At 38.0% G+C, this 21,325-nt stretch overlaps 1 protein-coding gene across 1 annotated transcript in view; it reads right to left on the reverse strand.

Moving 5' to 3' along the window:
- Nucleotides 1–1,389: 1,389 nt before the first annotated feature.
- LOC115215162 (putative uncharacterized protein DDB_G0272516) overlaps nt 1,390–21,325 on the reverse strand; it is a 34,096-nt gene continuing 14,160 nt past the window's right edge. Inside the window, exon 2 of the mRNA XM_029784339.2 lies at nt 1,390–3,496. Within this exon, the coding sequence (XP_029640199.1) occupies nt 2,933–3,496 (564 nt within the window). The 3' untranslated portion in view covers nt 1,390–2,932. The remainder of the gene's footprint in view (nt 3,497–21,325) is intronic.

The raw sequence follows: 21,325 nt of genomic DNA on the forward strand, positions 1-21,325 counted from the left end.
AATCATTAATATAATGATTTAAAACAATTCTATTTTTTTTTTTAATTAGCTTGAAAGCCAATCGTTGAAGACAAATCTATTGGGTATGGCATCCACAACAGTACATTCCTGGTGGGTATTTCAGAGTTGCACGTTTGGTGTGTGCGTGGGGGTGGGGTTCAAATTAAAGTCAAACCTTTATAGAATTTAAACTTGGATGAAAATGGACAAACTCCCAACGTAATAATCACTAGTCTGATGCCTAACCTTTGTTGGCTAACCTGCTGCTTTTCTACAAGTAAATATGCCTGGCACTTATTCATCGACTCTGCCAGGATTTGAACTTACTACAAGAAAAGGTGATATTAAATATTCGCAAGTGATTGCTATTTTTTTCAGAGCTATATACTCTTTCAGACTTTTCATTGCTTTACTCTAACTAATAATAATATTGATCTCTTATTTTATAGTACAATGCCACAAATCTTGGAACGAAGAGTGCAGTTGACCACAGAATTTCACTGGTACTTTTGTACATTCTTTTTTTAACCAACAGCTGAAGAATAATAATAGAAAACAGACTGGACCTTGCCAGTATTGGAACTCAGAATGTAAATACCGTAAAAAAACATTAAATTAAATTCCGATGCCTATACTGACACTACCATCCGCCCCAGTAGCAGTAGTAGTAGATTATTGTACTAGTGTATCTGTCTCCGTAGGGACGAATATAGGAGGAAGATGTTTTCCAGACACCCCATTCTCGTAATACAACATAAACAAATGAAAACTTCGGCAGCGGAAACCAGAACATGTGCGTGGGAAGTAATTAATAACGACTGTTGAAAGAGATGCTTGACGGGATGGATGGGTTGTATAAAAAAAGTGGATTGGATATATAGTAACCAGCCAAATACTTTACTTTCGGTACATTAAAATAGCTTATAAACCAAACTACAAAGTGGGTCTGACATAGAATATCTATTATCCTTCTTTTACGCCGTCATCGTCATCTCCCGCTACATTCCTTCACTATATACATACATTATATACAAACATACAGACACTCTCTAAATGATCACATTGCTGCTTCTATAGTTTCAATATCAGACATCACCAGTAAATATCATCAGCGATGTACCAAAAAAAAAAAAAAAAATCTACGGGGATTATTTTCTGTGGTTATAACTAGAACAGTGGGGCTTAAATACCTGATTAGTGAGAAGAGAGAATCTGGAGGGTCTATTTTTAAGTCTTTCTCATATTTGGTTAAGAAGAAATATCACTCACTTCTTTCAGAATTTTCTCTCGCAGATAACAATCCAGCCAGTTAAATAGCTAATGAAACATAAATTATTAATTAGTTAGGTAGTTTCTTTCGTTTTCCTTGTTTGTTTGTTTGTTTTTTTTTTTTTTGTAATTTTTTCCCCAAAAAAGCATTGCTGGTAAAGTCTATTTACTGTTTTATTTTCGTTTAAGCAATCTTTTCCTTATTATTTTCTGTCCCTTTTGCAACATAGCGATGGCGATGGCCTGGTTACAATGGTGATGGACAGTTACATTGATGGTGTTGTTGAGTGTGTCAAGGTGGTATGATTGCTTGCTGAGCTGATTTTATAATGGAGGGGAGAGACAAAGAGTGAGAGTGAGAAAGAAAAAAATATTAAAATAAGAAGAGTTTGGAATAAGATGGCATTAGGTAAGAGGTCATTTGCTTTCAGCAGAGCATTTCTTCATTTTAACAACTGTTTTTTTCACTGCAACTAAAATAGTGGATAAAATGGCATTCTTGGACATTTCCTTCGTCTCGACATCTTCTAAGCAAACACAATCCTGGGAAGATGTCGTATCTTCATATTTTTCAGTTTCTGGATCAAACCAGGAGTCAGTCTCATATATATATATACGTACGTACGTACACACACACATGTGCAGAGTTGTTACAGAATAAAATTTCCATTTTAGTTTAATGTATGTACATCTTGTTTTCAGTACACCGTTTCCGCCCGCAGCTCACACGGGTTTCTTTTTGACATTTACATCTTTCTTATACACTTTCTTTCACGCTCATTATATCATTCCTTCTCGTGTCTTGATATTTTCGTCCTGGTCCAGGTCAGTTTATCGTGGTCGTCGTCAAAGTTGCTCTATTTTAATTCTCTCATTTTGGTCATTCAGTACATTCAATTCTTTGGTTATTTCTTGGCGGTCCTTCTCACATTTCGCATACACGCATCACATCTTACTGTCTGTCGTTCTTTCTCAGAAATTAAGCATAGCCTATTTGGAAACGTCATTGCAAGTTCGATTAGAAATAGATGTCTCTTATGAGTACATCTATGATGGCTATTGATGTAGGTTTGTTCACATGCATACAATCCTGCATTTCCAAGCATATAAAGGTATGTATACATATAATACACCCACAAACGATATTTTCGTAGAATTAGAATGGGTTGAATCGATGAGAGGTCTATTACAAACACGGACGCCATGTTGTTAATTAGTCGAAAAATCATGAAGTTTTGGTTTAACCCTGGCAAAAATTACTGCTTTAAGATGTGCTAAAGTGGTCTGTATGAAAAATGACAGATGGTCGGATGTCTTTGATGTCTTCAGGTTTCAAGTTTCTCACACAATTTCCACAAATTATTTCAGACAACAAAATCCTTTCACACTGTTTGCACAACAGTAATACTCTTTCAAACACTTTTTTTATATTTCGATTTTAGAATTCGAATGTTGGGTTCCACACGAAACTAGTAACAGAACGAAATGTCACCTTTATGTTTTTTTACCAAACAAAACAGGTGCCCTCTTTGTGGTCACTCGTTCTTTAGAATCAAAAACATGCCTGAAAGGTTTGAAAACATTCGTTCACTTTCAGCCATGCTTTCATTTTTTCTTAGTCTTAATCAGTTATTTCCACACGCAATCTATCAGATCTCATTTTCTAAACGGTGATTTTAGAGTCGAAATTAGTTTCGTGTATTCCAGAGTCAAACGAATTTTGCTCCTCATGTTTTGCTCTCTTCGAGAAATCGTTGTCAAAATAATTTTTACTGCTGCTGCTGATATTGTTATTGTTATTACTATTATTATTATTGTTATTTATTACAGAGTTATTAGCACTTCCGCTGTTGCTATTAGAATTTACTCCAGCGTTTGTTTTCGTCGGTGACTGGTCGCCATTTTTTCTTTCAAAGAACTTTTTAGTGATACACATTTTCTTGTTGGCCTCGTTAATGAGATCTTCGAAGTCACTAGTAATGTGACATTTGTGTTCGAGATTTAACGATAAAGTTGAAGGTGATGCGTATTTGTTGGTCAATTCATTTTCCGACTCAAACATTTCTGTTTCTGAAACTGACCATTGACTTTCGCTCAGGTCACAGGAACTGGACGGTAAAGACCCACGACTGGACAAATAACCTCGCTGCACTTTTAGATCTTCAATGGTTTCATTCAGAATCAGAAGCTGTTTCATTAATGATAAGTCTTGGTCCATCAGGGAATTCTGAAATAAGAGAAAAAGAAAAGAAATTTATTGTGATGAAACGCAAACTTTTTATATACATATAGAGTATAAAATATAGATAGCAACAAACAATACTGTATAAACATACAAGTGGACTTCTAATCAAACATGTCCAGTTTTGTCAGAAGACTAATTCACTGATTTTAATCTATTTACTCGAAAATGATGTTTTCGAACATTTTGAATCAGCGAATGTATTATTAAAAATAATACTGTGATGCCATGCCGTAAATTGGGGGGAAAATCACGAAATTTTTAGTTTACCATGACAAAAAAATGATTGCTTTGAGTCTTGTTTGTAGATAGTCTATCTTTAACTTAATGAATCTTCTCTTTAAGAAAAAAGCAGTTAAAATGTAATGTAAAAACAGAATTTGTTGTAATTTCAGTGAGATCGAATGACCAAATAGAAACGTTTTCGTTGGCTTCCACATCCCAGCTGGTTCTTCTGGTAAGGCAAGATTTAGGGTGATAAAACCCGACAAGTAGAAAAACTGGACCACGCAATTTAGAAAAAAATCGTCATAGATCTGAACAAATAACATGTTATATAAAACAACCTACACTTTCCTCTATTCAGACATGACAGACATACGTATAGATAAAGAACGCACACACACACACACGTATGCAGGATGGTCTCTCTCTCTCTCTCTCTCTCTCTCTCCTTTTAAAACCCACAACACACGTGTAGACAATATAAAGAAAATATTGGTTCAGTTAAGAGAAAATCCAGGTCGTTTTTCACAAGCGAGTTTTTGTTTTATCTTCTTTCTCTTCTTTTGTAATAAATAATACACATCCGGTGACACTTCTTTATTTTTAGCACAGAACACCGGAAGTGAATCTATTGTATTTTCTAATTCATCATATGGCTAGTAAATTTCACCTTTCATTTTCTGTTTAGTTTGTCCTAACCCCCTGGGATCTATCTCTTTCCCACACATATACATAAAATCATTTTCACCACTCGCTGCATTTATCTCTCTTTCTCTCTTACAATACATATATATATATATATTGCACTTTACTAGTACACCGGAAGGGATCAATTGTAATTTCTCATATTATGGCTAAGGGTCACGGCATATATAATGGAGCGAGTTTTACCGACCGAATGGGCCAGCAGCTAGTGCAAATTCATCAGAATCACTCTCTATTATCAGGACATTTAACAATGACTCAGTCCCGATAAGATGTGAATGCTTACTAAGAGAGTAGATACAGCTCATGGCCTGAGTTGGAATCCACCGATATGTTATAGATGGTAAATGACAGAACTTTAAGAGGTTAAATTGGCATGGATTACGCACTCTCTGAAGACGAGATCAGTGATAATCCAGTGGCTCAGTGGGATAGCGGACACCAAATATTGTACAGATTCATTTTTTAAATACCATGTCCCCTCCACTCTTATCTCCATACAACACGCAACTTCTTCGAGCTATGAAGGAACGCGAAACCATTTGATTTGCTAAAAACAGCAGCCAGATTCCACCCTAAACTACATCGCATATCCTCAATGCTGCTTTTAAACAGGGACATGAATTAGGTTTAGCACCCAAGAACAGCTACAGGCCAGCTGACAAGTTTCTGATCGATGAATTTTACTTGCAGTGTTTGTACCGACCCGACGCAATTGTAGAGAGTGCACTTGCCCGAGTTGCTGTGCATTGGGATCGAACGATCGAATCCGAACCCTTTGACTGATTTGTGAAGCGAGCTTTTTAACCAGTCATGCTTACCACCATAGGTTTTATAGTAGACCGGTGTTGATCTAATATTATTAATAAAGGAAACAATTAGCCCTACTCTCTACCCTATTTTTCTTCAGGTCTTGAGTAAATATTTTCTCATCTCTTCACTTTCCTTCACGTTTTCATTATATGTCACAGAGAGGAGGACGGAGAAAGGGTGAGAGAGAGAGAGAGAGAGAGAGAGAGAGAGAGAGAGAGAGAGAGGGGGGGAGATTGGGGTCGAGGAGGAGCAACAAATGATTACTTCAACGAGGACAGGAAGGTTTTTGTGTCGAAAATCGTGTTTGATGTTCACGTGTACGAAAACACTATCTAAATCACACGACAGAGGGGACGGCGACGGCGACGGCGATAACAACCGCTTCCCTTTGTTTTAGTATTAGTAACAGTATCATTATTATTGTTGTTGTTGTTGTTGTTGTTAGCATTTATTATTAGTGTCTCGAACGCTGTGTACCACTTAATAAATATTAGTCATATCTTCAAGCATGTCACGTTAATTTATAATTATACACACTTCAAACGATCTAGATCTAGAAAGTATTTTTGACTAATCTTTCTCTCTCCCCTTATGTGGGGTGCATGTGGCCGAGGGGTGGGATAGAAGCACTGAATGTTGACACGGTCGACATATCTCCCTCGCACTGTTATCTTTATATTCTGAAATTAACACTAATATTTTTTTTTTTTTTAATATATCAATTAAAGAAGACCTAGTTGTAGCCCAGAGGGGAATTTAGAAAAAAAAAACAAAAAAACTGAGCACAAAATGTTTTAATAGATATTATTGGTAGGAATAAACGAAGCAAAATCTAGAAACCCATTTTGTGGGGGATCAGTCCAATAACGATTTTTTACACAGGGCCTCAGAGATTTATTATTGCTCATGGCTCAGTGGTTAGAGCGTCGAGCTTACGATCGTGAGGTTGTGAGCTCGAATCCCGGACCGGGCTGCGTGTTGTGTTCTTGAGCAAGGCACTTTATTTCACGTTGCTCCAGTTCACTCAACTGTAGAAATGAGTTGCGACGTCACAGGTGCCAAGCTGTATCGGCCCCTTTGCCTTTCCCTTGGATAACACTGGTGGCGTGGAGAGGGGAGGCTGGTATGCATGGGCGACTGCTGGTCTTCCATAAACAACCTTGCCCGGACTTGTGTCTAGGAGGGTAACTTTCTAGGTGCAATCCCATGGTCATTCATGACCGAAGGGGGTCTTTACCCTATACTTTATTTAAAGCAGCAGAAAATTCAACAAAACCTGTTACTCTGAGTTTCCCGTTGCCGTTCATCGGACTAGCAAAAACTGTCCGATGAACGGCAACGGGAAACTCAGAGTAACAGGTTTTGTTGAATTTTCTGCTGCTTTAAATAAAGCATATTACTCTACCACTGGTATTTGAGTACTCTTTTTTCCACCTTGTTTCACATTTATGTGTTTACTCCGGTATATATATATATATATAGGGGGAGAGAGAGAGAGAGAGAGAGAGAGAGAGAGAGGCGGGGAAAGAGGTATATTTTGATGCTTATTTTTCTGAAATGGGACGCGAGGAGTTAATTGAGATGACATGAATCGCGAAATAAACATCAATTACATGTAGTTTATATTGGCCTTTAACTAAAGCTGGAGTTATTGGCGTTATTTGGAGATGATGAACCAAAGCGAGGCTGTGAAGATGAACTATATCAGTTAAATATATAGGCTATGTCGTCACTGTAAGCGATAGTTTGTTGCTGTTACCGTTTAGACCCGGGTCAATCCTGGTTGAACATTTATATCATAAACATTCCCGTTGTAACCCATCAAGACTTTTCGAAAGCTTTTAAAGATTATGTGTTTGTCTCCTCACTCCCACCCGCATGACAAATGGCGTTGGCTTGTTTACATCCCCGTCACTTAGTGGTTCGGTATGAAAAGACCGATGGAATAAGTACTAAAATTAGAAATAAATATTGGTGTCAAGCTGCTCGACTAAATTCTTCAAGGCGGGGAAACCAACACGACTGCAGTCCAATGAATGCAACAAGTTTGCCCCAGCATGACCGCAGCTTTCGAGCTGAAACTGTTTATATATATATATATATATATATATATATATAGAGTAAAGAGTATATATATGTGTGTGTGTGTGTGTGTGTGTGTGTGTGTGTGTGTGTGTGTGTGTGTGTGCGCGCAGGAGTGGTTGTGTGGTAAGTAGCCTGCTTACCAACCATATTGTTCGAGGTTCAGTCCCACTGCATGGCACCTTGCGCAAGTACGTGTTTTCTACTATAGCCTCGGGCCAACCAAAGCCTTGTGAGTGGATTTGGTAGACGGAAACTGAAAGAAGCCTGTCATCTTACAAAGAATAAGTCGTGGGGTCGATTTGTTCGACCAAAGACGGTGCTCCAGTATGGCTGCAGTCATATGACTGAAACAAATAAAAGAATAAATAAATAAATTATATATATAGGGAGATCTTGTTGTTTTTAGGGAGGCCTTATTTTTTTGTGAACAAGCGATAGCGTGGAGGTCATCTTGTTCACAAATTATGAGTGAGCAGTTGATATGGCACTCACGAACTTTACAACCTTATATTCCCAAAGGAAATAATCAAGTCACTTTTCTAAAACTAATATGAAAGGAAAAAAAAAAAAAAAAACGGAAGCCACCGGAAACCAGCAGACCCTCTTCTTGTTCTAGACATTAGAACTGAAGAACTCATTAAGTTTAAAAGTTCAACTTAATTGTTATAGACCGGCTACTGCTGCTACAAGTACCACTATTATCTGGTCCTTAAAGTTCAATAAGTTAATAAAACGAAACACCAGCCGAGTACTGGGGGTCGATATCATTCACTGCTTATACTTTCTCCTAATTTTCGAGGTCGACTTTGCCTTTCATCCTTTCGGGGTCGATAAATAAAGTACCAGTTTCGCACTGGGGTCGATGTAATCGACTTAATCCCTTTGTCTGTCCTTGTTTGTCCCCTCTGTGTTTAGTAAAGAAATATATATACTTTCCCCTAATTTAAAATCTGGGGGTCTGTGTAAAAAAAACAAAAAACAAAAACAAAGAAAACACCCCCACCACGAGTATTTATAGTAAACAGCTCAGCCCACTGGACAGTACAAACGGACAGATTAACTAATATTTATATAATACATAAGTCCTGTAGATAATCCTTTCAGTGAAGATGGGTCAAGGTGTTAATCCCAGCATATCTTGTTTCAATTATTTATTGTTATTATTGATAGGGTCAGCAAAAAGCTACTCCATCCAGTAAGAGATAAATCCTATTTATCTATCTCTACATAAATACTCTCTCTCTCTCTCTCTCTTACGCAAACACACATCAGTATGTGTGGGAGTTAATAGATACAAAACCCCGTTTTTTTTTTGTTTTTGTTTCATATTGTAAAATTCGTTTCTGGCGGTTTTACTGATCATTACAGGTCCATCATAGATGGTTCAATGATAATAAGTATATATATATACAAAGTGGGTGGAGAGAAGATAGTTTATACAACAATCGGTTTCAGACAGAAGCAGACAGCTGTTTAATGTTAAGTTTAATGGACACAATACACAAATTTGATCTAATTCTCTCGTCCATTAAACGTTATTGTGCGGCTTTGCGTATGTGTACAAACACACACATATGTATACATATATACATATATCTTAGTGTGTGCGCGCGTGCGTGCGTGTGTGTATGATTCAAGTCAATAAACAAAATAGAAATTGTGTCAACTACACGCTACATATAATGACTCAGACTTTCGAATTAAAACTTGTATTTATTTAAGTTACGTATCTCTCTTAAAATTCGGTTGATCGTTTAGACATGCGCAGTGGTGTTGTTCGAGAAAATAATAAACACACAGACACATACACATACAGGCACACACGTACATATACATACACATTTAATATAGATAGATATTAAGATTAGACAGAGAGAGAGAGGTGGGGTGGGGAGGGAGAGACAGAGTAAATCTGATGAGGCTTAATGGCTTGGCTGTGGGTGACAATCGTAAGGGGTGGTCGCGTAGTTTGGTTGTGTGGATGGCTGGCTATGAAAATAAGAAAAATTTAAACGAGTCTAGTGATCATTAAAGCCCGATAGTGATGAGCCATGCTTCTAAAATGCACACGAGCGGAAGATAAGAAATTCTTGTGAGTGCATGTGTGTGCGTGTATGTGTGTGTGTGATGTGTGTGATCTAAGGGGGTATGACGTAGGCATCGATGGTTAGACGAGAGGGTGTGATGCTGGAGCTATTAAATAAATGTTATTGAACGATTAGGGAATAGATAATCACAAACGAGGCTGCTGTAGTGATGAGGATTATTATTATTATTATTATTATTGTTGTTGTTGTTTTTTGTGATGGTAGTAGTGGTTTCGTAAAAAGAGGTGGTAGTTGGCACCCGCAGTGCGTACTGTTCGCTGGAGTAATACATGAACCACAGCATCGAAGCTAGAATGAATCAAATACATTTTTAACCCCATCATACAGAATTATTGTGCAATGGGGAAAGACTTCGAAAGAATCAACAGTACGTATGCATACGTCCGTGTGTGTAATATATACTATATATGTATGTATTACACTCACAAACAGGCGCAGGAGTGGCTGTGTGGTAAGTAGCTTGCTAACCAACCACATGGTTCCGGGTTCAGTCCCACTGCGTGGCATCTTGGGCAAGTATCTTCTGCTATAGCCCCGGGCCGACCAATGCCCTGTGAGTGGATTTGGTAGACGGAAACTGAAAGAAGTCTGTCGTATATATATGTATATATATATATATATATGTATGTAGGTGTGTATGTGTTTGTCCCCCTAGCATTGCTCGACAACCGATGCTGGTGTGTTTACGTCCCCGTCACTTTGCGGTTCGGCAAAAGAGACCGATAGAATAAGTACTGGGCTTACAAAAAGAATAAGTCCCGGGGTCGATTTGCTCGACTAAAGGCGGTGCTCCAGCATGGCCGCAGTCAAATGACTGAAACAAGTAAAAGAGTATATGTCTTTGTATACATAGACACACACATGCATAAATAAATGCGTGTATTTGTAATTAAAACAAACAGGAAGGGAGAAAACAGGACAAATTGGAAACCAAATTTAATTTAGGGAAAATGTTTTAAGTTTAGTTTTTTTCTCTTTTATCCTTAAAACCACAAACTCAAACGAAATTAATGGGAGGCGGCATCTCTGTGTATCCCTTTCCCATTACTGCTTCGTATAAGCCAACCAGGTAATTGTACTTGGTTTGTGTTTCGTAGCAAGGTTTTTAATGTTCCACGAAGAAAACGTTTATTTTATATATTTATATATATTTTTATGTTTAGCTAGTATCACTCTTCAGACAGCAGCCGCCTAAGTCTGGTACTTTTTCAATCTGTCTTTTTGGCCAAACTACCGAGATACTGGTATGTAAACAAACCAACACCGTTTGCCAAGCGGTTGGAGGTGGGTGGGGGAGACACACTCAGAGACAAGACACTCTCTTTTTCTCTCCCACTTATATACGATCGACTTCCACACATTTCTCGTCTACGAAATTCAGTTAACAAGGCCATGTAGAAAAAGTACTGGTCCAAAGTGCCGCGCAATGGGACGGAACCCAAAACCACATGGTTGCACATTGAGCTTTTTAACCAAACAGCCATGCCAGCGATGGATGTGTAATTCATTTTAATCAGGAATTGCATCTAAATACTTGTGGTGCCCCAGCATGGCCACGGCCTTGGGGGCTGACATGTGTAAAAGAGCAAAAGAAAATCGAGTGTTTGCCATTCCCTTTCTTCATAGTGTTCACTAAAACGATTACAAGTTGATGAGAGGCAAAGAAAAAATAAAATACTTGGATGGATCTGTCAGAGTATGAATAAAAAAAAAACTGTGCGAGTGAGAGATGTTAATGATATCTGAATACCCAGTCCAACCCAGCTCAACAATCTAAGATAAACGCGTAGGACGATCAATTGTAAACTGAGAACAATTGCTCGTCTTTTGATTGAGATAAGGATATAAGAACACATGCGTAATAACAGAATGCAGTGAACCAGTGATGTTAGCCTATAGAGAACATGTAACCAACAATACTATTGTTCGGCAATTGCGAAATGAATAAATAACATGCAGCTTATAATCCTGAGAGAGAGAAATCCTAGACTACACATACGTACTGACTTAAAACATATGTTTATCAATTTGGCTTTAAAAGTTTCACCATGGTTCCCTACTACTCTCATCCCAAATGCTCGTCTACTCCGTTTCCCTGTTCCAAAACAGTCTCTCTTTTACTCTTTTACTTGTTTCAGTCATTTGACTGCGGCCATGCTGGAGCACCGCCTTTAGTCGAGCAAATCGACCCCGGGACTTATTCTTTTTGTAAGCCCAGTACTTATTCTATCGGTCTCTTTTTGCCGAACCGCTATGTGACGGGGACGTAAACACACCAGCATCGGTTGTCAAGCAATGCTAGGGGGACAAACACAGACACACAAACATACACGCACACACATATATATATACATATATACGACAGGCTTCTTTCAGCTTCCGTCTACCAAATCCACTCATAAGGCATTGGTCAGCCCGGGGCTATAGCAGAAGACACTTGCCCAAGATGCCACGCAGTGGGACTGAACCCGGAACCATGTGGTTGGTTAGCAAGCTACTTACCACACAGCCACTCTGTATTTGCATATGCATCTTTACATATGTTTATATTGCTACGCTGCCAAAATTCGACTTCACTACTCCATTGTGGTTCTCAGTTTACCGTTTACTTGTGAGCTTAAAAGATTGGAATCAGCATTAAATAAGAATGGACATTTACGTATACGAGATAACGCCGATATATGCTCAACTGGGAGGCATATATTTCTTATCGTTACAAACAATACATTGCTAATGCATATATGTGTTGTATACATACATATGGAGCATACGCCGTGGAATATACATGCGTGTATTTATTCATTTAAATTTAAACACTTTCTCTTGGAAACTTTCCAATTGCGCATTTAACCAAATATACATACACAGACATACTGTCGTTTATTAATAACTAGCAGTATCGCCCGGCGTTGCTCAGGTTTGTAAGGGAAATAACTATAAAGCATTTTTAGAGAGTTATAGCCAAAAAATAGGAAAAAAATGATGGTAAATTTTTTTGAGAGTTAAAAAAGGTGGAGTTGCGTCCCCTAGACGGTCTGTGGTTTGGGTTTCTGATTCTCGACCCCATGTCGAATTTATCGATTTTTTTCAGAACTGGGGGAACTTTTCAAAATTTTCGCTGCGTTAGTTTTGAATTATGACATTGGGCTATGTGTGTGTCAAGTTTCATCAGAATCGGTTGAAAGCCGTGGTCAGAGTGAGGGTACGAGAAAACAGGCACACAGAAACACGCACAGACAAACTGCCGTTTATATAGAGAGAGATAATATTTTCTCTATTTTTGCTACAAGAAAAAGGGACATTACAAGGACAGGTTACAAAATGTGTGCGGGTGAAATGAAGGGACAATATACACAGTTGTATTCTCCATTCTACACGCACATGCTAAGAGAAGTCCCATCCATGTGAGGCACGTTCGCAACTCTCACTCACCTTTAATCAAATTTATAGGAAGTAGAGCAGCGCCTTTCATTACGCCCTCATTTACATCTATATGAACTTGAAAGAAATCAATAATAGTTTCCAAAATAGGTACAAATTCAAATTGTGGCCAGTTAAAATCAATCCCAGTTTATATATGGGTGGGAGCCACTACCTGGTCTAAACGAATTTGCCAACTCACACCATGAACATCTTCATCATCCTTATTATTAGAAGTAGTAGTAATTATTATTATTATTATTATTATTATATTATTATTATTATTATCATTATTATTATTACTATTATTATCATTATTATTATTACTATTATTATTACTATTATTATCATTATTATTATTATTACTACTATTATTATTATTATTATTTTTTATTATTACTACTATCATTATTATTATCATTATCATTATTATTACTATTACTATTATTATTATTATTATCATCATTATTATAATAACAACCATAAATATAAAGGAGGTCAAATTCAAGTAGAAAATGGGTCAGCTTGGTTGTTTGGTGATTCTCTGAGTAAGACATGTGTAAATCTCCATTGTCACGAATATAATGTCTAGTGTATGACTCAGCCCGTCTCCAATAGCAAGTCCATTATTAGTTGTCACTAAAATGTATGATAAATAGATGATATCGCCGACAGTGACGGTCACATTAGGTAGTGGCGTGGATTCTTTTCTAGTAAGTCATCAAAGCACACCAGTGCAACAACAGTCATCAAAATACAATATTTCTCTGTGTCTTCCATACAATACAGGTAAAGTTGTACCTGTATCTCAAACTTGTTGGGCGAAGTAGACTATCTTTTTTACGTCGTGATTGAAAAGTAGTACTGTTTATTTGTGTGAGTGTGTGTGTGTGTGTGCGTGTCTGTGGGGGTGTAAGTATATGTACATATGTATGTGTGCGTGTGTATATATATATATATATATATATATATATATATATATATATATACGTACATGCATACACATAATACATGCAAGGATGCATACATGTATGGATATATATATATATATATATATATATATATATATATATATATAGTGGCTGTGTGGTAAGGAGCTTGCTTATCAACCATATGGTTCCGGGTTCAGTCCCACTGCGAGGCACCTTGGGCAAGTGTCTTCTACTATAGCCTCGGGCCGACCAAAGCCTTGTGAGTGGATTTGGTAGACGGAAACTGAAAGAAGCCCGTCGTATATATGTATATGTATATATATGTATGTGTGTTTATGTGTCTGTGTTTGTCCCCCTAACATCGCTTGACAACCGATGCTGGTGTGTTTACGTCCCCGTAACTTAGTGGTTCGGCAAAAGAGACCGATAGAATAAGTACTAGGCTTACAAAGAATATGTCCTGGGATCGAGTTGCTCGATTAAAGGCGGTGCTCCAGCATGGTCACAGTCAAATGACTGAAAGAATTAAAAGAGAGTAAAAAGAGAGTATATACATATATATACACACACACATATATATATATAATATATTTCTTATTCGACAATGAATTGACAAGATGATTCATGGTCCAACAGTTTCGTACATTGTATTCTATCAAACTTTGCAAAGTGAGTCATAATAGAGACGAAACTATATGTCCCTGACCCACTTATGCAACTTGACAGTCGATTTAAGAAAATAGATACATTCTATTTTATTTCTCCTGATTGCTCCAGGAAACCTATATATTACGCAAAATGATTTGATTTCACATTTACTTAGGTTAAAATATTATACTCCTTTCTTTCCCACTATCTGTCTGTCTATCTATCTCGCACTTACTCTCTTCTGACCCTCGTCTCGCACAGTTCAGAAGTGATTAATGCTTGTTTGTATGATTAATTTGGTGGATATGAGTATGAATGAGAAACAATAGCTGGGAGCTGAGAATTTGTCTTTATGTCTGTGCATAAATGTAATACATAAAACCCCTGCTATCATCGTCTAAGAATAATTTCTTTCAGTGTGCATATTTAAACACACAAATGTATAATATGATATAATATAATATATAATAAAATATGTATGTGCTGGACTGAGAGAGAGCGAGAGAGACAGAGAGAGAGAGAGAGAGAGAGAGAGAGAGAGAGAGAGAGAGAGAGAGAGAGAGAGGGACAGACAGACAGACAGGCAGAAGGGGAATTCGATCATTTGAATTTTCGTAAGACCAGCTGCACTCTGATGTGCCGACTGGATTACCACTGTAATTGTGTGAAAGTGCGAAGCAATGTATTGAACACCTGTGTTTCTTGGATCAATGACAAACTAAGACGTGCGTGGTGGTGGTGGTGTCAGTTGTATCCACCCAGAAACAAACATGCGAATGTGTGTGTGTGTGTGTGTGTGTGTGTGTGTGTGTGTGTGTGTACATAAACATGCAAAAACATGACGCATGATGAATAGCCGAAACAAAGTACTTCAGTCCAGCTAAACCAGCTTTTCCAAATCAGTGCTGCCTTCTTTGTGTACACTCTTGAAATGTCTGCGTGGCGGGTGGAAGAGATGAGAATGGATTAACATTTAGCAGACAGTCAATTGCGCATACATTCTCTTATGTGTATATGTGTATACAGGTGCATATGTGCGCGCTCGCGTGTATATACATACATACATATGTATGTTTGTACACACACACACAAACACATATATCGTAGGCGCTCCGTCGGTTATGACGACGAGGTTCCAGTTGAGCTGATCAACGGAGCAGCCTGCTCGTGAGATTAACGTGCAAGTGGCTGAGCACTCCACAGACACGTGTACCCGTAACGTAGTCCTCGGGGAGATTCAGCGTGACAGAGCGTGACAAGGCTGGCCCTTTGAAATACAGGTACGCCAAAAGCAGGAAGAAAGAGTGAGAGAAAGTTGTGGCGAAAGAGTACAGCAGGGTTCACCACCACCCCCTGCCGGAGTCTCGTGGAGCTTAAGGTGTTTTCGCTCAATAAACACTCACAACGCCCGGTCTGGGAATCGAAACCACGATCCTATGACCGCGACTCCACTGCCCTAACCACTGAGCTATTGTGTGTATAACGGATTGAGAAAACCATGGACAAAACGCTTCCTTCAGAGCAAAAGAAAAAATAGATATAGTTAGATAGACATGTGGGTGGGTGGATGGATGGATTGATTGATGGATAGATGGGTAGATAGATAGATAGATAGATAGATAGATAGATAGATAGATAGATAGATAGATAGATAGATAGATAGATAGATAGATAGATGAGAGAGCAAGAGAGTGTAAGAAAAGAAAGAATTGACACAAGGACACTTATTTTTCTTCGAGTGATATTTACTCCAAACAACTTGAGATATCTTAATTCTCTTAAGACATCTTAATGTCATCACAGCTTGAAGATAATTGTTTACCAAAAGTGTTTAAAATGAGTACGGTCAAATTAGGTGGATGTTGCTATACAGTAGAGCCGGAAAAGAAAGTAGTGTGTGTATTGGGAGGTATTGGCGGTGTTCCAGAACGCAAGGGAAGTGGAAGTATTTTCATACACACATAATACGCCCAATGATACTGTCAATATGCACTCAAGTAAAGATGTACGACCGTGGACACCCGTATATAATCACAAACGTTCGTTGCAAAAAATGGTGTGTGCATATATACCTACGTGTGTGTGTGAGTGTGTGTATGATAGACATTCAAGTACCTCTGAGATGGCGAGAGTGGGAGAGAGAGAGAGAGAGAGAGAGAGAGAGAGAGAAAATAATATCCCCACTCTCTCTCTCATCATCTGACAGGTACTTGGGACATGTATGCTTTGCTGATGAAGTTCAATAACATCAAAACATGAACAGAGTTATCACTCTTGTCATTCTGTCTCAACAATAATATTTACCTGTCGCTGATGCAGGCATATGGGCCTGATTAATTGAAGTTATCGCGTTCACCACATTATGTATGTTAGTGCTTACTTCAATAGTAAATTATAGTTTGTTGATACCAATATAAGTTTGACATTTAGTAGAACATCGTAAATTATTTTATGCAAATTAAAGCTACCATTTCTTCAGTGTATGCAAACGAGTGATATGTCTTTAGAAATATTTATTACATTTCAAACATACTTAATTCCGCTTTAGAGTACGGCGAAGTTTATAATTTCATATTGGCTGCAGGTTACATATATATATGTTGGCAACGAGGTTTGACTCCTTTGCAGGAGGTCATTCTTGGAGTACCAAGAAATAATACTGTAAAATCACACTAAAAGTTATTAATTAGATAATGATTTACTCTATAGCAAGATTAATTACCACTTGTTACTACCCTCACATCCCTAACTTAGACTATTTATCTGTGATTACTTTCCCGGCACTAGTTTTTTTCCTTTTTAATTTTCGTTTCTTCCACAGTTTTATCTGTGTGTGTGTGTGTTTGTGTAAATGTGTGTATGGATGTATAAACACGCACAAACATGAATCAACACATGCATACATGCAGGGCTATCTGTCAATTGAATGTATACAAGTATGTATGTATATATCATTATAGGTCAGGGCGTCTTCATTTGTTAATAGTAAATATTTGAACTTCTACCACCTGTTCATGACTAGCTGGGTTAGCATTGCCAATTAACCAAGCAATCCTTCTCTGGCATTCCATTCGAGTTGGTTTGATAGTTGAACCATACAAGAATAAGAATTTAAAGTATGTGAAACTTGACAGAGTTAATTAATAAATGCACTATACCAAATGGAACATGTTTTCTTGACTTGAAAAGACTGAAAGGCAAAGTTACAAAAATTTAACTTGGCGGGATTTGAGCTTAGAAACGTAGAAGGTCGTGGATATACTAAATACAACAAAGCATCGTGACTAAACCCTACTGATAGACGGCAGTATAGACCTATCAGGTCTGCTGTTTCCCGTAGCATATATTGCCTTCTACGTCTAACAAGGGAGCGTCTACGAGGTTGATCGACTTGGTGGACATCACACCCTGATCTTAAACAAGACCCTACTTTTTATATTCTATTTAAATAAGGACACATCCAACAAAATAATCAAAGTAATGCAAGATGCGATGATCCGGGGTGGACTGTCTTAGCTCATTGATACACCCAAAAGTTGATCTACTATAATAATTGATTAATGAAGTCTAGCTGTTTGGATTTTTCTTTAGCACACATTGAAGAGACTGTTTGACAAAAAAAAATTCTCGGAGGACATACTTTTTATAATTTATTTCCACCCTAATCGATGCTTCGGGCGTTCCTACGAAGTGTTAATGGATGGAATATTTATTTAGCCTCCATATTATTCACTGAACAGCATCCAATCGGTTTCAGATTTAGGGATGAGGATGCCACATTAACATTAATATGTCATGTCTACTATCAAACTTTCTTCTAAGACAATGTCATTTTTAGGTATCTTCAAGAGTTCATTGTATGGTAGTAATATTATAGATAATATGATAAATTGTATGGGACACAAAAGTAACGTTCGTATCTGTAGTATATAGCGATTCTTTGATAGAACACAGTTCAGTTGTCTTCTCTGCTGATACCCTTCAACCCATCTATCTCTCTCTTTCTCTCTCCCTCTGTTTCAGTCACTGTACAACGGCTATCGACCCCAGTACTTTTTTCAAGTACAGTAGTTATTTGGTAGATACCTATTTGTCCAGTTGTTAAATCATGGGGCATAACTCGCCCCCCACACACACACACGCGTATTTGGGCGTGTGCTTTATGTGTGTGCGTGTATGTATGTGTGATTCTTTATGTAATCCATACATACATACCTCAAGAAATGGACATTTCTGTACACAAGCTACAACAGGGTAAGAAAAAGAAACAGGGAGCGAGAGAGAGAGAGACAGAGACAGAGCGGAGTAAAAGAGGAGAGAAAGAGAGAGAAACAGAGAAACTGGCGGACGAGAAAGTTGCATACAACTTCAGAAGGTGAATGAAGAAACGGCAAAGGAAAGAAAACAGAGATGGAGTAAAAATGTGGAGATTCAAATGATTGTAAGAAAATGGTGTTAATGTATGAATGAATGAATGAATGAACGCAGTGTCGAGATGGAGAGATAAATAGGGAGATATGTAGATGGAGATGAGGCAGGGGCTGGCTTTAGAAGCAGCATTTTCTACATGCGATTTATGTTCAATGTAGAATTTATCTCTGTGGACACACTTCCCTTTCTCTATTACACACCCTTCTCGCCTGTTAATGAGATCACATTTTTATGGCTGCATCACCACTCCACCTCACACACGAGCATATACATACTTTCTCCCTCTCCTCTGTCTGCTGTCTGTCTGCTAGTCTCTTTCTCTCTCTCTATCAATATATTGCAGAAATTTGCACACACACACAACCTCAGAAAGATGAATATGCATGTTATTTAATGTATGTACACACATGCAGGCAGATGCAGCTATCCAAACGCGCACATACAGAGAAATATATATATGTATATATATATATATAAGCACGCACATACCAGCACAAGCCACACAACAAAGGAAAGCTGTACAGAGCCTTCTTTGTGTCAAAAAGCGAGGAAGGATGAACGGCGAAACAAACTGTTTGTAAAGTTATAGGCTCTTATATAATCAGCAACACACTACATCGATTGATAAAACAGGCAGACGACAAAGACAGAAGACAGAAGTCAGAAAAGGAAGACAGAACCAAACGTTAGAAGACAGAAAGGGTGAAGGACACAAAATAGTGAGAGAAAACAGGAAAGCTATGCTGATAAAGATAAAATTAATGATGATACCAAAGATTTATTTCTAAAGTAGGCACAAGGCAATAAATTTCGTGGAAGTGAACAGTCGTTTATGCTGAACTCTCTACATGACTAGTATCTATTTCACTGAACCGAGCAAGATGGAAAGCAAAGTCAGCCTCCATGAGAATAAAAATAGCTCTTAAACTGTGATATGAACACAAGGCCATTGATATTATAGAGACTCAAGGCCAGAAATCCTGCCGGATGAGTACTAAACGCCTTCGCTTCTTGAAGACAAAGGTGAAGACGATAAAAAATGCGGGCAGATGTCATTTATATAGACTTAATCCACGCAGTAACAATGGTGTCTCTTCATTTTTTCATTTTCTAAGTACTTTTAAGATGGTAGGGTTGAAATTCGAGGGAAATGAATTTCATATTGGTGAAGACGATGCTTCAGCATAATCTTGATTAAGATGGCCAAAATAAACGAAAAGAACGTAAATGAAATTAATTGAAATTATCTAATTAATAAGTATTAACTGGTAATTGAACATTTTATAATATCTCAGATGATTAAGTCGCCTGCTTTCGAAGTAATTACATACGTTTTAACTTTTTTTATACATTATCGTATCCTCAAAGCCCTTCTCCTAACATCACGCAAATAGAACACCCGTGGTCACTTGACATGCTGGGTCACACGATTACTAAGTGAATACGCCTGGCTCAGAGGTTAGCGAATTGGGCTCTCACAATCATGAGGTAGTCAGTTCGATTCCCGGACCGGGCTGTGCTCTTGAGCAAAACACTTAATTGCTCCAGTTCACTCAGCTGCAGTTGCGATGTCATATCGGCCTTTGCCTTTCCCTTGGATAACACCAGATAACACTTGGAGAGGTGAGACTGGTATGCATGGGTGATTGCTAGTCTTCCATAAACAACCTTTCCCGGACTTGTGCCCCGGTGGAGAACTTTCTAGGTGCAATCCCATGGTCATTCATGCCCGAATGGGGGTCTTTACCCTTTTTACCCATTACAAAGAATCTCTCCTGGTGAATGCCTATTCTCAATGTACTATGGTCCTGCTCTACTTGCTTCTACTCTCAGCCTCTCCTCCCCGGGAGTGTCAAACCCTCTAAAATTCTTACTCAGCATGTGATTTTATTGCAGCGGCCTATGCACATATATTTCAAGCGGGTATATTAAAGGCATGAATCTCCCCGGTCTCGGAGGGCCTATGAAAGCCATAAGGTATAACCTTGTCCTCCAGAGTACAGCAATGTTATACCGCACAATTCTACCAATACGAGTAGCTTTATCATTAAATACGCTACCATGACATGTGCATTAATACTTTTAAAACCGATACTGTCTATGACTATATACGTTAATTAAGTATTTTAATTAAATACGGCCACCATTTTAGACGTATCAGTTTTTGTAGTATTTCATTTTCGTGCATAGTGAATTTCTTAGTTTTCCCCTCAGAAGGGAGGCTCTTTCTGATCCATTGAAGTATTTTTCATCTTTTCTATCACCATTACCAAGATTTTCTCCAAGTTTATCCATCATCATCATCATCATTGCCAATATCATCAACATTATCATCATCACCACTCCCGTCTCATCTCAGCACGCTCCATGAGGAATATTGAAATAATTACGATAAGAAGTAGGACGGTCTGGATGGGTCTACCCTACATGAAGTGTATATATATATA

This window comes from Octopus sinensis, linkage group LG8, assembly GCF_006345805.1.
Source record: "Octopus sinensis linkage group LG8, ASM634580v1, whole genome shotgun sequence".
NCBI classification, from domain to species: domain Eukaryota; kingdom Metazoa; phylum Mollusca; class Cephalopoda; order Octopoda; family Octopodidae; genus Octopus; species Octopus sinensis.